The sequence below is a fragment of the Seriola dumerili genome, unplaced genomic scaffold (genome assembly GCF_002260705.1).
Source record: "Seriola dumerili isolate Sdu_G_001 unplaced genomic scaffold, Sdu_1.0 BDQW01000191.1, whole genome shotgun sequence".
In the NCBI taxonomy this organism is placed as follows: domain Eukaryota; kingdom Metazoa; phylum Chordata; class Actinopteri; order Carangiformes; family Carangidae; genus Seriola; species Seriola dumerili.
In genome coordinates this window covers 10,010,168-10,026,687 of record NW_019174446.1, presented here as the reverse complement: position 1 = coordinate 10,026,687, position 16,520 = coordinate 10,010,168, and the positions used below count along the sequence as shown (strand labels likewise).

Genomic DNA, 16,520 nt, shown 5'->3' with positions numbered 1-16,520 from the left:
AAATACAATACATCCTCTTTGTAATCTAGCTGTTTGTTTTTGAATATAAAAATGCATTATGCAGTTTTTTCATAAAAAGTGTTCAGACAGTGAATGAATGTGCGATCACTGTCAGCTTTCTCATTTGAGGGCGAGTCTCATAGTGAGGGATGAAACTCAAACAAATATTAAATTCACAACAGTGTTTCTTCATTATGTAAGTCTGTGCCACGTGTCGTCTGTACCTCTTCCAGCTCACTGAGGAGATCCAGATGTAGGCTCTGAGAGAAACCCCAAAACATCCGGCCTGTTGGAGCCCTCAGTCACAACCTATGGTCACGACAGACTCTTAGACGGGGGAAACAAAAAGTTAAGTCCGCAGTTCAAGTAGCAGACAACTATGAAAAACCATGTGGAAAACTCAAGTTGTTGCTTTTAAGTGGCACATGTAAGAAATGTGATATAACGCACAGAAAGATAAGGCCCCTCCTGTAATCTACTGGCATCCTACAAACATATGGAACCAGAGTCATGCTTGTCTGAACACTGTTAAACCCCCCCCCCCAATCCACCTCCCTTCAACATTTCAAACGCAACACAAATGGCTGCGAAACATCTGTTAAACATTTGTTCTCTCTGAGATAAGATTTCCTCATTTCAACTCTGTGCCGCCACTCCAGGCGTGTTAAACACAACAGTCTGGCGAGGACTCAGAGCTGCGAGGAGCTTTTTTTTTTCTGGTGCTCCACCAAAACAGTTCCTTTACGGTGGATTTAAAGTGTTTTTCCAAGTGCTATGGAGGCTAGAGGGGTTTGGTTGATGTTTTGCCTTCTACTGCTGGCACACTGTGCACTCCAGCAGACCACCTCAAAGAAAAGAAATGGGAAAAAAGGTAAGACTTTCTATTAACTTGACATTGAAGTAATGAAAACGACGTCCTTACTTGTTAAGTCTCCGGATAACTTTTACAGAACAACACGACTGAACTGCTATGTGAAAGTTGACTGAATGCATTATGTTTTTTTCTCTCTCCCAGACTCTACAACCAATGCTGCAATTGAGGAGCTGAAGAAACAGATCGATGACATTGTTCAGGAGCTGAATTTGTTGAAAGAGCAGCAGGCTTTACAAACAGGTATTGCTCCTGCAAAGAAATTGCCACGTTAAGTTATGTGGTGCACTACACTTCAAACATGCTGTATCTGAAATAGAATAGTGACAGACTGTACGTTATCTCATATTTTGAACCCTAGTCTAACATCTTTCTAGTGATGGATATGTAATAATGACACCTGAGCCGCACTGACTCTGAAAATTGCCCCCTCCAGTTTGTCTGAGAGGCACAAAGATCCTCGGCAAGTGTTTCCTGGCTGATCCGGTGAAGAAGACTTTCCACGCAGCCAGTGATGACTGCATCGCGAAAGGAGGCAGCCTGAGCACTCCTCTGACAGGAGACGAGAACGACCAGCTCTACAGCTACGTCCGCCAGAGCATCGGCCCGGAGGAGCAAATCTGGCTGGGCATCAACGACATGGTGACCGACGGCCAGTGGGTGGACCAATCGGGTACCAACGTGCGCTTCAAGAATTGGGAGACAGAGATCACCCTGCAGCCAGACGGAGGGCGCAGCCATAACTGTGCCATCCTCTCCACCACAGCCAACGGGAAGTGGTTTGATGAGAGCTGCAGAGCTGAAAAGGCCTCGGTGTGTGAGTTCAACATCGTGTGAGAGAAGCTTTCTGACCTTAACGTGACACTGCGCAGACAAACACCCGCGTTAACAGTAAACAATGAAACACGCAGAGCATTTGGATGCTATCAGGTACAATTACACAATACGTTGAAAAAAATAATGTGCTGCATCTTTCTTACGCTCACATTTTCTTGACCAAGCCATTCAGATGTCGGTTGACGTCACACAGTGGTCTGGGATACACTATGTCATTATATAAGCTAAACTCACTGGCACATTATATTATACATGCATTCAGTAAACTTCGTGTTTTCAAATACTGCAGTATATTTTAGAACATGTCAGATATTCATGGAGGTAATCACCACTGGATGGCTAGTCTTTGCTGTATGTATTTTCTATAGCATCTGCTAATAAATGCCATGAGAACCTTTTCTATGGCACTCTCTTTATGTTAATTTCTGAATGTAAAATCCTTCTGTTTATATGACATTATATAATGTTAATAAACATGTCTCCTCAGTTGCAGCCCTCTCGCTTTCTTCCTGCTCAAGTCAAAGATTCAACAGAGGAAACATTCTCATGGAGGGAAAAATGCTTCATTAAAAAGATTCTTATGTAATGACTCATAAAACAAGAAGAGAACGTGGCAGTCGCAACTAAAACTAATAACTAAACAATTTCATGGTTTTCAGTTGCTCTCTTTTTCCCAGTGATTTTGCAAGGCCATTGTGACTCAGGGGTGAAAAGCAGCCAAGTTTTCTTTTCAAAGTAAGATTCAAAAATGATCTCAACAAAGGCTGTGAGCTCTGAGGACAGGGTGGTGGTGATTTCAAGTTAGTTCATATGAATGACATTTTTTTTTTTGTAACTTTTTAGAACTAAGGAAATGTCCATAATCAAGGCCAAGACAAATGGTAAGTAACATTTTATATATTTGACAGTTGAGGTCAAGGGGATGGGAGTAAATTGACAGTTGAGAGAGGAGGATGTACAAAGGGGAACAAGGTGTGTGAGGTGGAAATCCAAAAGGATTCCCTACAGAGGAGTAGGCTTACATGAAAACAAACCATTTTTAAATTCCCCCAAAATTTACAATTGAATTCTCTGGAGGTTTCCTGCTCTTACTTTTCTAAAAACATGTGCAGGAGAGTTCCCACTTAATGAGCACGATTTTCTTATTGTCTCTGCACCCACTCAATTTTTTTTCCATCATGAAAACAGAGTTCCTGTTTTGCCACTCACATAAGTGGTCACCGCCCAAACGAAGGTTACGTCAGATCAACATGGATGTGCACTGCAGCGGTGTGTTTGTGGACAGCATGTCCTCATCTCAGTCCCCTCAGCAGTGTCAGTCCTACTGTAAAGTATTTCTTGTCAAGAGTGTACAGAGTTCTTGCACTACACTACACTATTTCAAACTTTGCATCCTGTCTCCCTCTGCTGTTCATTTTCTGAACTGCAGGAGGCAACATCGCTTCACAAAACAAACAAACATTTTCTTTTCTGAACCACATTTTTTTTTCTCAAATGAGACCTTTTCGTTTTCAGGTTGATGTGAAAATCAATACTCCACATAAATATTTTCAAATGCTGTGTGATTATTTTCTGTTTCACCACAATATCCATCCCAGGAAATGTGAAAACTGTTTATGACAAAGTTGAAAAAAAACAACAACCCTTGATTGAATGTAACTTAAGTTAGTTCTTGGTTTGTTCCGTGACCTTTTAGTTAGTTTTACATCAGTTTGTAGTTCCTCACAGAACGAGTGACTCAGATCTACACAACAACACACGAAAAGGTCCTGAGCACTCACCACAGTCAGGTTAAATTACAGCTCTCGTACAGTCTCTCTTTTAAAAGTTACCTGTAATTACTCACAGAGTTCAGTCACAGAACAAACAAGGATTTTTATTCCATGCCACTGCAGTCCAGCAGAAGGAGTCCATGGTCCTCGACATGAATAACTAGCTAGTGATAAGCTAGTGATTCTCGTTCATCGTGATGCACAGGAAGAAAACCAAGAAGTCTCGGCAGGACCTGAGATCACTTAGATAGCAGCAGATCAGTCTTGAGATTTCCAAAAGTATGGGTCCAGAAATGAACAAAAGCAATAAATTTCTAATTCGTCCCTGGCTGAAAACAACTCTAAAATCCTAACTTGTATTAGCAGGAGTGTATTGACCACATTTATGGTGGAATGATATCTAGAAGTCTGCATAGCAGGTGAAAAAGCAGTGATAAAAAAAAATGCACGCACGCACACACACACACACACCGCTGTTGCAATCTCCTGCAATACAGGCCATCATCAGGGCATCATGTTCTGATGATGCTGTAAAGTGCAATGTATTGCAACAGCAGTGGAGTCCTCACTATTTGGTGGTTTGATGATAAAAATGAAAAAGTCAGCATGTAAACAGCACACAGCTTTGCTCCTGCACAAGCATCCATAAGTACACGTATAAAATATCTCAAAATGAAAAACAGTCGTTGCCTAAAAGCATGAGATCACTTAATAGTGGCAAAAATAGAGGGTATAAAAGGGATGATTACGTACTTCTCTAAAAACAAATGTGTCTTCATCGGAGATAAAACAAGGTAACAGCTCCAGGCAGGGTTGAACAGGGTTATTTTGTGTCTGGCTTTGGTGCAAAACTACGCTCAAGAGAAGGAAAAAAAGGCTTTCAAGGCTGAACAGCAGGTAATCACACAGATGCCAGGGAATGAATATCAAAAGTTCAAGTAGGTCAAGTGAAAAAATGAAAGCTGAATCCAATCTTCTCCTCCTCAGTCCCCTCCCTCCGGCTCCAGCCTCGGCCCCAGCTTCGGAGAACGCTCCTCCTGGCTCTGGTCCTCAGTCTGGTAGATCTGATTGTCCACCAGGGGAAGGCTCGGAGGCCGGACAGGAAGTGGAGGACCTTGTTGAGATGAGTACCGAAACGGGTGATAAACACCGATCTCCATGTCCTCGGCACCAGAGTCTTCAGAAACCAGTGGCTTTTGTGATACCGTGTGTCCTGTGAAGGGCTTGTACGATGGGTCCGACTCTCCGTAGACGCCAGTCTCCTTACCCTTTCTTAGCAGGTGTGTGTAGACAAGAGTGTCCTCAATGGTGGTGTACACATGGGACTCGTTGTCCTCACGTGTTTTAGGGAAGTTGGTGTGTCCAGGCAGGAAGATGGTGCCGCTCGGGTTGTAGATGGACACCTGATGATTCAGCTTCTTCTTCTTCTTACTGTTTGGCAGGAGAGACGAGAGGATGAGAGTTTTAGAGTCATATACTCTGTGATCTTAATTGTCTTTACTAAAGTCGTATCTTTTCACGAGTTAAGTTAAGACAAAAAAAAAAAAAATCACACTTATCATGTATAAATAATAAAAAAGTATAAAAGAAGAATGCACTCACTTAATCATTGGACAGACCACTGCCAGCACAATGACAGAAGTGACCAACAGGGCAGCCACCACACTCAGCACGATGGTCAGCAGAGGGTCTGAATATGAGAAAACAACAACAGATATGATCTTTCTGCCATACACTCATTTAACTGTACAATCCTTAGTATATTTAGTATGTTGTGCACTACATTTTATTTGAGTGTCTGAATTCTGAATGTGTAAATTTATTCACTATACAGTGAATGAAAATAGTAGCTCCATGTTTTATAGATGAGAAAATTACTGTTCAGTCTAAATGAAAAATAAATTAAGTCTTACAATTTACAAAAAACTACAATGTACAACAAGTAACCCTTCAAAATCTCCTCTTACTCTTGCTCTCCCGCAGGGTGAGCTTGGTGATGACGCTGAAGTGTCCTCTCTCAGGCATACAGTTGGACATGTTGAGGTAGAATCCCTCAGAGACGACGATCTCGCTCTCAGTCTCCTCATCCTCCCTGCGGCTGTAGTCCTCCTCCAGGCGGTTGACTCTCTGCACCCTGATGTTGGTGTGACGGTTGCTGCACTTGGGCTGGCTGAGGTTGGCAAACATCAGGTGCGCCTTCATCTTCGGGGGCACGGAGACGATCCAGGACACGGTGGAGTAAGACTTCATTCCCGCGGGCCAACCAGGAGTGGCCAGAAGGACAGGCGTGTCTTTCTTTGACGATACAGTGAATATGTATCTTTCTGAATATGAGTTAGAGAGAGATGAATATTGAATATCTCTGAAAAACATTCATTGATTTCATTCAAATGACGCGGCTTATTACCTGATATCTCCTCTTTAAAGCAGGCATCCAGCACGTTCTTGTAACACATACTCAGTGCTTTACCCCCCATGCTGGACACAGTGACGGACATGTTGGTGTGGATTTGGATCTTCTTTATGGCTCCTTGAGGGCAGAAGTTTCCAATAGCAATGCCATCGTCTTCGGCCAGTTTGACAAGAACGCTGTCATTGCATGGCTGTCCGGGTAGGGACTGCTTGAGGGGCCCAGTGGGAGAGGTCAGCTCCACGGTGCCGTGCTGAGGAGGACGGAGAATCCAGGTCACACTGCTCAGAGGGGCGGGGAGGCAGCTCGGCAGCGCAGGCAGCGAGAGACGGACTGGAGTCTTCGGGCAGTCTTTGAGTTGCTTACACTCTGACATGAAAGTACAGAACATTTACATGAAGAGGAGTTCAGAAATGAGGCAGAATTTCTCCCAAAAAGAAAAAACTGTTCCCTTTGAGTAATAACTGCTTGGTGTAAATAAGAGTTCAAATATATTCAAATACTGTCAGTCACTAAATAACACCTGGAATAAGTCTGTGGTGCTTAAATTAAAAATATGCCTTTTTCCAAGAAGTAACAGCATTGATAATAAAAAAAAACACATTTCAATGTGACTTTTAAATATTGATCCCAATATGGAGAGTTATAAAAAAGTATTCAAGGCTTATTTTCCAGGTCCAGGCAGTCCCCCGTTAAACACTCAAATCTGGATTTACCTATGACTCTCATGGCGGTGACTCGTACATCTTCAGGAAGGCAGTCCTGGAAAGACAGGTCACTGTTTGATGTGACTGTGATCTTCTCCTTCGTCACAGAGTTTATTTTCATCTCGCAGTCAGAGGCCGGTCTCAACTTCTCAATGTAAAGGGAGAGGCCCTCCGCTTTGCGCAGGTCCACTTTACACAACACTGGGGAAAACAGTAGAGTACAACACGAGCATTTATACGGTCTCTCTTCCTGTCTCAGACACAAGCAAACCTTCATCATTCATCACAACTGCGTCACACATGAGTTTGAATTGTGATTTGACTGATAGAGCTGAGTGTGATTCCCCAATCACTGGTACTGTACCACTGCTTTCATTCATGACTCAGCAATGAAGCAATCTCAGAGCTCCCCACAAATGAGACCCGAGGACTCAGATAAAGATCATGAGGCCCACTCTCCATGTTACTGTTACTCACTGTCTTAAAAAACGAGGAAAATTCTGTTACACCCCTGACTACTGAAACAGCAGCTGTGTTGCAACATGATAGGAAAACGGTGAAAAAAAAAAAAAAAATTTATACACTTGCCTGCTGCAACACGCAGGGGAGGGATCATTCATCTTCCACACTAGTTTCTTAACAGCAAAACCTCCACCTACACTGAACAATTTTCCGAGTTGCTCGAAGACACCCAAAGACAAAACTGCTTTCATTTATAAAATGATAACTCAAACAGCTGATCGACGCAAAATTGACAGTTGTGATTCTGACATTTGCAGCTTTAAAGACTCTAAGATTTGCTTTATTTCAAATCTTTATAAAATAAATAATTTGCCATTGATCAGACTAATACATTTTAATATAAAACACTGGGCACTACCAACTTGTCATTATTTCTGACAGACTGAGCTGTTTTGGAGATTGAAATGTAGTTAATAACAAGTACTTATTTGTAGCAATATTTTAAAGCAGCAATAATTAAAACAAGCTGTGAAAACAAAACTGAGCTAAAAGAAACAAATTCCTAAAGAACAACTTTGAGATTGCACATAGTCATTTGATCCATTGTTAATAAAAATATTGATTATAATAGCTTTAAATTTCAGCTGAATCAGCCTTTGAGCCTTTAAATCAGACTTAGAAATAAGCCTACATCTCAGTTAGTGTCATAGTTACAGTATGGATTAAAATAACGGTCGTCGACATCCAGATCAACCCAAAATCAAGACATCTCTCTGGCACAAGGTCTATCTTCACCTCCACCTTATTTCACAAATATTTTAGATATTTTAAATTTACAAACCGAATGCACAACGTTCGACACTGACAAAATGAGGTACAAACCTGGTGAACTTGTATTTGAAGTAGACACCTTGACGCTTAGGGAGAGTCCAGGAGAACCAGCTCGCCCTCTGTCCATCTCGCAGTTCCTCAGCGTCATAGAGAAGTTCCCCCAATTCGGATGCGGTTGCACCTCCGTCAGACTCAGCACCAATGCCGCTCTCCCTTTGCTGTGGTACTCCACTGCTGTCTCCTTCTTCCGACAACTGGGCTGTGTGAGGTTCATGAACTGAATGTCTGTCTTGTGTTTTTTCGGGACCTGAAAGTACCACTCCATCACATCGTCATCAGGAAAACTGTCCGGGTAGTTTGGAGAGAGCAGCTCTGAGGACGAGGTCCCTTTTGGTAATGTCACTGTAATTTTGGCAAGGGCTAGGAGGAAAAGAGTAAATGAAACTGTCAAACAAAGTGACTTTGAAAGACACACAAGCAAGAAGTTCAGATATGAAAATTTAAACCAACTCACACTTGATTTCCTCCCCGACAGACACATCAAACTGGCCATTTTGTAGCTTCTGCCCCGCTGGGACCTCCAGAGAGAAGCTGCCCAGATTCAGTATCTGAGCGCTGCTGATAGTGCCTGCTGTGCAGTATTTCCCTACGGCCACCTTCCCTGTCGTCTGTAAGGCCTGGAGGGTGTAGCTGTGTCCGTCTGGACATCTCTCAGATGGAGGAATCTGTCTCAGACCCGTCTTGGTGAAGTCTATTTTGAATGCCTTCGGTGCCGAGGCGTTCAGATTCCAGGTGAACTTGCGGTTAAAATCCAGCAAAGGAAGGGAACCGGAGTCAGCCTGGATGATGTGCCCACTGCACGACTTTGTGTTACATTCTGAGGAAAGAAATTCATGAGAATTTTACAACAAATAAATCCACCAATACTGTATCAAGATAGTCTGATTACTTTATAAGACCACCTTTCAAATAATACCTTTTATTTTCACTTAGAAAGACTGCAGTACTCTTACCTATATTGCGGCTAATTTCCACTGTGAGTACATTTCTGGCGCATCTGAACTCCACTGAGACAGGAGCGTTGTCTTTGAACACAAGAGATGTAGAACAACGGTTTGAGCGCCCTTCCCTCCTGCACACTTCACAACTTTTGCCCACAGTACTGCTGATGTTGACGGTGGTGCCCCTTTCAGGGGTGATGGTCACCTTATTGATCACTGGACAAAAGACAAAGAATGACAATTTAATTTAGAGAAAAGTAATGAAAACATATCCAGTCAACAAAATCCCTCATTCTTGGGAATGAGGGATTTTGTAACTGAGAATCAGAATATGAGAAATCTTACAAAGTGTTAGATGTGTGCTTTTATTCTCTGTTAACAAAGTCAATATGAGTAACAGGCTTCGCTCCCTCTATGACTAACCAGGCCTGTGCTGAGCAAACAGTACCATGTCCACACACCACAACACCTAATGTGCTGCTTGAGTCAATTCTGTAGTGTCTCACATATCCTGCTTTACTGTGCTCTTTCTCTCTCTATCTTTATGCTCTGCAAGTGGAATAAACAGACATATCTGTTTGATGTATCATCTGACACATGACACATCAGATTAGCTCTGCCATGTCTCTGGATGGGGAGGATTTGCTTGGACAAACAACATTAAAAGCGCTCAGTCCAGTCATGAACAACAGTAAAAACTCCACACTGAGACTACAGGGCGCTGTCCTTATCCTCGTCCTGTCTTACAACTTGATTTACTCAGATACACTCACAATTCATCAACAGCCATATCGGCGGTAAACGACACGATAATAACAGATTACAGAAATAAATAACAGAAATAAATAACCGGCGACGATGAGGCCGTCGTGTTGCTTCCTGTTCCTGAATATTGTCCTTTAATTTGAGGAATCATCAACATTTGAACAATACAACATTATCTAAAGATCAGATCCTCCACATTTCACAGTAAATCTGTCCTGCTGGTTCATAATGAAGTTTGAACTTACCTGATTGGCCTACAGTGCAGACGATGCATGTCAGAAACAAAGTCAGTAGACAGACTCGGGCCGTTGAAGAGGACATGCTGTCCTATAGTGTATCTCTATAACTCTGATCCTGGGGGAAATCAGCGCACATGTCATTGCCTCTTATCCAGAGCTGGGACCTTCTTTTTTTCTCGTTTACGTGAAGCTCAGGTCGTATCTACTTGTTGAGACTCAGCTCCTCCACTTCCTCATGCGTGAGTGTGTCAGCAGCAAGGGAGTGTTAAAATGTCAGGTAAGGCAAAGGCGTGGCCAGGACGGCCATTTTGACAGGTACAGAGTTCATTAATGTCTAATAACATCCGTGTAAAAAAAAAAAAAAAAAACCCAGCCATAATCAATACGGTAATCATTTCTGCAAAAATAATGATTGACTTAAGTCGTTTTTAAGTTAAAATACAATGAATTTTTTAGTTCAGTGTTAAGGTCGACATACTATATAAGCCTACTAACATGAAAGATAGCAGATGAGGTCAATATTATTGTATAATATATAATACACATGAAGCCGAATAGATTTCCAGTAGAGAAACAACACTTTCTTTTAATTTTTGGAGGGAAAAGCAATTGTTGTGTCAGGAAACGTTGACATTACAGTACTAAAACAACCATTTGTAACAGATGAGGAGTAATTATCCAAATCCTTTGTTTCCAGTGGCCATTAAAAAGGGGTGGGGGGTGGGGTGGGGTGGCCTAGCTCAAACAACAATATATAAAGTACTACGAACCAATTGGATCAGCATCAACATTAAAATGCTGCTCGTCATGCATCAATAAATTAACACTCTGAAAGAGGATATCTACAGATATTAAAGCATATTTTACTGATAATAATTCCACACACTCACCTAAAAAAAACTGAGGTAGTTTGTGAATTTATGCAATTATTTAATTATTATTATCATTATTATTATTATTAGTGGTGGTAGTAGTAGTAGTAGTAATAGTAGTATTATTTGATCATAAAGCTATGGATTTATTCAATGTTCTGACATTATAAACAATATGATATATATATAAACATCATAAAAAATATTTTTTATTTTCAGGCAGAATGGTCACACATGAGATGTTCAAAATATAAAACTGAGCATAAAGAATGATGTATGCAGAGGAGCCCTGTGGTCATAAGTTAAAGGTGCATCTTATCAAAAATCAGTAAAAATCATTTTCTAAAGACTCCAAGCATTTGCCAAAAAATATTTACACCGCATACACTGCAAACTGCATGTGAAGTAAATTGATTTAGGCTACAGAGAACAGGTCAGAGAGAATCTGAGATATAGCCTATAATCAATTTTATTTTCATTTAAACATTAATACAAATAAGCACGAATGAACTTGACATTAGAAACCTAACAATATAAATATTGAAACTCTCTCTATGTCAATCATAAACAACACCCATTTTTCAGAATGTATTGGAAAAAAAACTATTACACTTACTCTGAACATGACTATAGGTTCACTATATAGTACTGTATGTGACGGCACACCTTAAAGTTCAGTTTTCAGTGCAAAAGTCCTACACATGGGATAAGGCAAAGACTTTCTAGAAAGATTAAAAACTATACAAACACAGCTCAAAGAGAAAAGTTTGCACAGTTTACGCTGACATAATCTATAGGAAGGCCTACAAGGGTATACAAAACACATTGGTGTTGGTCCCAGTATAGAATACTATTGGCTAGTATAAGTCTTCATACATTACCTTGGTTGTCCTAATGAGGAGGAGGTCTATTAAGGGTCAAAGAACACCCCAAACTAAACCATTTCATCAAAAAGTTCTCCATTCCTCGCCATCATTCCTTCATGTGAACAGTTGAATGGCTACAATTATAGTATAGGCAGCACAGGCTAATTAATATAAAGATTATTTCAATTATCTCGGTCTCCTCTGCTCCATCCCATTAGGCAGAAATCCTGCAATGATGGGGACTGGCCATATGAGAGCAGCAACACTCCACACAATGATGACCAAAGTCATGAAACAAGCCACAAGTGTGGACTCGATGGGCTTTCTGTTCAGCCTCCAACTTTTGTCCCCCTTCAGCTCGTCGAGGCTGAAATCCACGCAGCAGAAAGTGACCTGATCCCCGGTCTGCTGGCCTCTCGACCTGCCCTGACCAAACCTCCGGTAGCGAGACATCCCGCATCCCACGCACAGCCGCAACTCCTGCTGACCCCCGGTGACCCCGAGGTGCTCGATGACGACGGGGGAGATCGCCCTGTTGAAAGACGCAGAGAAAAAAGCCCTTCCGTGGTTGTTGGTGGTGTAGATGAGCACATCACACTGGAATCCGAAGCTGCTGTCCCAGCGAGCCACCAGCGAGGTGGGAAGGAGTCTCTGGACGCTCACGTTGCACTGGGACAGAGTCTGCAGGGTGGAGGCGTCGGGCGAGGCTTCGCTCTCCTCCACAGACCTCTTGGAGAAGCGCACGTCCACCTCCAGGTTGGCCAGGAACCTGTTGGAGGAGTTGATGGGCGGCAGGAGGAGGTCTTCGTCGCTCCAGCCTTGACATCGCTGGAGAAGTCCGGCCACCGCGGTCAGCGCCAGCAGCACAGTCGGAGAGTTGTTCAGCATGGCACAGGGCGCGTCTCTCCTGCTCGCATGGTGCTGTGACGATCCGCAGGCTACGGACAAGGCGTGCAATGTTTGACAATGCCAGTCACGGGTGATTTTTTAAAAACGCAGCTGTCCTCGATAGAGAGATTCAAATCCCAGCCCGACGGGTACAAATGGAAACGTCCAAAGCCTGTCACATGCGCGCATCCCCTCCCTCCCGTTGGATATTTCCCTTCTGACTTGTTCCTCCGAATGTGCCGTGCAATCGCTTTGCAGGAGAAGCAGTCTGTGCAGCTCTGTGCGCTGTCTTCATCACAGCTCCGAGATTCACTCCTCCTCTGTCACTTCAGGTGTGAGCGCTGAGCACCAAAACACAGCGGGGCGGTGAGGAGGGGGGCGTCCAGTGCGCAGGGACAAAAGCGCCAAGTGCAACATAGCCTGCCTCCCCAAATCACCAGTCCTGGCTTATACGCGCTTACTGAGACAAAACACGGTCTTCTTTGTCTGTCTGCCTGTCTCCCTTCTCTCTCCCAGGATGAGAAATGTGTATCCAGAACACCTGCAAAGAACAACCTGTGGCACCACACTGACCAAAAGTTAAGAGCTGTAGTGGATATAAATATGATATAAGCAGGGCCTAGCTGTAATTTTAGGGAATGCTGAAGTCATAATGCAACCCCCTCTCCCCCTCCAGAAAATTCTGACCAAAGAGAAATGCTCCAAGATTTATTTGTTTGACTTTTCCATATTTTTTTGTCTTCAATTGATTAGTTCTATTTCCTGTGATCAAAATCCTCAATCAAGGTCCAAATGCTTTTTCCACCACCAGCAATAGAATTATGAAAGGGAAGCAGTGAATCTTTTATCTGGGTGTATTTGTTTACTTTGTTGTTAAATTCCCATCATGTGTAATATTTAGCCTTTCTATGCAATGCCTCAGTCGGTCCAACTCATCATCCAGACTGAAATACCTACAATTCTTGGATGGGTTTGCATGAAAGTTTGCATAAATTCATAGTTTTCAGATGATGATTCCTATTGGGTTTGCAACCTTTCCTGTAGTGCCACCAGCAGGTGAAAGCTTTCACTTTATCTGTGAAAGACAGACATTCACGGTTCTCAGATGATGAATCTTTAATGACTTTAATGACACATCCTCAGTCTCACAGTGCCTGTAGTTTATGACTGTAGACTCTTAAGTCTTATTAAACTGTGGAAAAAAAACCCTGGTTGCTAAAACTCTAAAAATCCAAGAGGACACATCACAGTGTTTAGCCCTGGATATGAGATGGAAGCAAAGAGATGTAAAGTCTTTTCCTGCTCAGAGTAATGTACAGTTTAATACATTACGATAGACACTCACCAAGCACTTTATTAGGAACACCCATACAGCTGCTTATTCATGCACTTCTCCAATTAATTGCATGAATTGCCAACCATGTGCAGTGCAGTGCATAAAATCATGCAGATACAGGTCAGGAGCCTCAGATAATGTTAATATCAAGCACAGAAATGGAGAAAAATGTGATCTCAGTGACTTTGGCTGTGATGTGATTGTTGGTGCCAGATGGGCTGGCTGGAGTATTTCTGAAACTGCTGATCTCCTGGGATTTTCACACACAACAGTTTACTCAGAATGGGGCCAGGAACAAAAAACATCCAGTGAGCGGCGGTTCTGCGGATTTGAAGCGCCTTGTTGATGAGAGAGGTCAGATGAGAATTGCCAGACTGATTTGAGCTGACAGAAAGGCTACAGTAACTCAGATAACCACTCAGCATCTCAGAACGCACAACATGTCAATCCCTGAGGTGGGTGGGATGGCATGAATCCATGGACCCAACCTGCCTTGTGTCAACAGTCCAGACTGGTGGTGGTGGTGGTGTGATGGTGTGGGGAATGTTTTCTTGGTGCACAGTGGGTCCCTTAATACCATTCAATCATAGTTTGAATGCCACAGCCTTTCTAAGTTTTGTTGCTGACCATGTATTTCCCTTTATGGCCACAGTTTACCTTCTTCTAATGGCTACTTCCAGCAGGATAATGCTCCATGTCATAAAGCTAAAGTTGTCTCAAACTGGTTTCATGAACATGACACTGACATTAGTGAACTCCAGTGGCCTCCTCAGTCACCAGGTCTGAATCAAAGAGAACATGTGGTACAACAGGAGAATGGCAGCATGAATGTGCAGCTGACACATATGCAGAAATGATGTGATGCAGTCATGTCAACATGAACCAGAATCTCAAAAGAATATTTCCAACATCGTATGGAATCCATGCTGCAAAGAACTGAAACTGTTTTTTATTATTATGGTGTCCCCAATAAAGTGCTTGGTGAATGTATATTTGGAGCTCTGATGTCTGAAAAGGCCCCTAAGCCGAGGAACATTATAGGATTTCAGGTAATAAAGGGTAAGCAACAAGGTCACACAAATCACTTGGACTGTGGTTTCATCAGAGTGATTGAGCTAAAAGTTTGTCTGTGTGCCATAAAGGAAAGATTCACTCACAGTGACATTTACATTTTCTCATTCGGCAGACGCCTTCATCCAAAGTGACTTATAAGTGGGACACCTTGGTGTAAGTAAGTCATACGTCTATTCAATAGGTGCAAGGAGATCAGGTAAAGAAGTGCACCGATTGCACTGCTAGTTAGGCATGTCAGGGTGTTAGAGGTGTTAGGAGAGTGCCATGGTTTGGCCTAAGAGGACACTTTTTGTTTTCAAGTCACTTTTGGACTTTGTTGGACTCTTTTGGACACTTTATGTTGATTGTTTCGGATTTGATTTATTTCCCGTTTTATTTTGTACCACTTACCTTGTGTGTCTCATGTCACCTTACTTCCTGTCTTTGTCTTGTGTTTCTCTGCTCGTTAATTGTCTGCCCGCCCTAATGAGTTTCACCTGTGTTCGATTACCATTGTGTCTATTTAGTCTCTGTGTTCGTCGTCATCATGTGGATCATGGTTTCTCCTGTTGGCAGGCATGGTTCCTCTTTATCGTGCGCCGTTGTTTCTTGAGTTGTGTTTTTTTTGTTCCTGCCTGTATTTTGGATTCCTGGTTTTATAAGTTTCTGTTTTTGTCATTAAACATTTTTCACCTACCCCTTTTTGTCCAGATACCCTTGAAACCTGAGTTTTCAAAAGATTCTTGAACTTGGAGAGGGACACCCCTGTTCTGCTAGCATTCGGTAGCTTGTTCGGACATCTGGGAATCACAGACGAGAACAGTCTGGACTGCGAATGCCTTGTGTGCAGGGATTGCAATGCCAGACGATGTTCTTTAGAGGAACGCTGTGGCTGAGAACGAACATAAGCCTGTATGACTGAGTTCAAGTAGATTGGTGCAGACCTAGAAGTCACTCTGAAGGCAAGCATTAGTGACTTGAATTTGATTCGGGTAGCCAGTGGAGGTCGATGAGTAGCGGAGTGACGTGCCCTTTTGGGCTGATGGAAGACCAGATGGGCTGCTGCATTCTGGACCATCTGTAAGGGTTCCACTGTGTGTGAAAGGAAGCACGCCAGAAGGGCATTGCATTGTAGTCGAAGAGGGAGACAACCATGGCCTGGGCCAAGAGCTGGGTGGGGTACTGAGTCAGGTAAGGCCTGATTTATTTCATGTTTAACAATGCAAAGTGGCACAACCAGGAGAGCGATAGCGAGAAGGATAGCTGGTCATCAAACATGACACCCAGGTTTCTCTCAAACCTGTCCGAGCCATCACTCTCTCTAAATGCAATAAAAATGATATGCCAGTACAGTCAGAATCTAATCCTTCGGAAGTGGAAGTGTAAATGTAATGTATTGGAAGTGAAAATGTCATTTGAAAGTATTTCCTCCATTCTGTGATAAAACATCCAGATGGAGAACCTGGTGTTATCACATGTTACAGTCACGGACAGCTTTCTGTGCTCAGTCTGCAGTACTGTAAGAATGCAAGGACACATCATACAAAATGTTCCCACCGGAAAATCTATCTCACCTATCGTTTGTCTATTTTATTCAGTCATGAAATGAG

General features: G+C 42.6%; 3 protein-coding genes across 3 annotated transcripts; 1 reads left to right on the top strand and 2 right to left on the bottom strand.

The window, feature by feature from the left end:
* Nucleotides 1-608: 608 nt before the first annotated feature.
* LOC111227804 (tetranectin-like) lies at nt 609-2,189 on the top strand. The gene is made up of 3 exons (XM_022753519.1): nt 609-871; nt 1,016-1,114; nt 1,308-2,189. The coding sequence occupies exons 1-3, from the start codon at nt 775-777 to the stop codon at nt 1,706-1,708; spliced, it is 597 nt and encodes a 198-aa protein (XP_022609240.1). The 5' UTR covers nt 609-774; the 3' UTR covers nt 1,709-2,189.
* A 404-nt stretch (nt 2,190-2,593) lies between these two features.
* On the bottom strand, nt 2,594-10,101 carry LOC111227628 (CUB domain-containing protein 1-like). The gene is made up of 9 exons (XM_022753211.1): nt 9,902-10,101; nt 8,904-9,107; nt 8,405-8,767; nt 7,942-8,310; nt 6,607-6,798; nt 5,888-6,259; nt 5,448-5,804; nt 5,083-5,170; nt 2,594-4,911 (listed from the first exon to the last, which is right to left on the bottom strand). The coding sequence occupies exons 1-9, from the start codon at nt 9,975-9,977 to the stop codon at nt 4,464-4,466; spliced, it is 2,469 nt and encodes an 822-aa protein (XP_022608932.1). The 5' UTR covers nt 9,978-10,101; the 3' UTR covers nt 2,594-4,463.
* An 891-nt stretch (nt 10,102-10,992) lies between these two features.
* On the bottom strand, nt 10,993-12,767 carry tmem158 (transmembrane protein 158). The gene has a single exon (XM_022753493.1). It carries the CDS (start codon nt 12,519-12,521, stop codon nt 11,820-11,822), a length of 702 nt encoding a protein of 233 aa, XP_022609214.1. The 5' UTR covers nt 12,522-12,767; the 3' UTR covers nt 10,993-11,819.
* Between the last annotated feature and the right edge of the window lie 3,753 nt (nt 12,768-16,520).

What these genes read in the sequence shown, in the direction of transcription:
- LOC111227804 (XM_022753519.1), top strand. Translation starts at nt 775, where the DNA reads ATGGAGGCTAGAGGGGTTTGGTTGATGTTTTGCCTTCTACTGCTGGCA. An exon ending in GAAAAGAAATGGGAAAAAAG is followed by an intron (nt 872 to 1,015) that starts GTAAGACTTTCT and finishes TCTCTCTCCCAG; the next exon opens with ACTCTACAACCAATGCTGCA. An exon ending in GCAGCAGGCTTTACAAACAG is followed by an intron (nt 1,115 to 1,307) that starts GTATTGCTCCTG and finishes TGCCCCCTCCAG; the next exon opens with TTTGTCTGAGAGGCACAAAG.
- tmem158 (XM_022753493.1), bottom strand. Translation starts at nt 12,521, where the DNA reads ATGCTGAACAACTCTCCGACTGTGCTGCTGGCGCTGACCGCGGTGGCC.
- LOC111227628 (XM_022753211.1), bottom strand. Translation starts at nt 9,977, where the DNA reads ATGTCCTCTTCAACGGCCCGAGTCTGTCTACTGACTTTGTTTCTGACA. An exon ending in CTGCACTGTAGGCCAATCAG is followed by an intron (nt 9,108 to 9,901) that starts GTAAGTTCAAAC and finishes TCTTTTGTCCAG; the next exon opens with TGATCAATAAGGTGACCATC. An exon ending in GGAAATTAGCCGCAATATAG is followed by an intron (nt 8,768 to 8,903) that starts GTAAGAGTACTG and finishes TTCTTTCCTCAG; the next exon opens with AATGTAACACAAAGTCGTGC.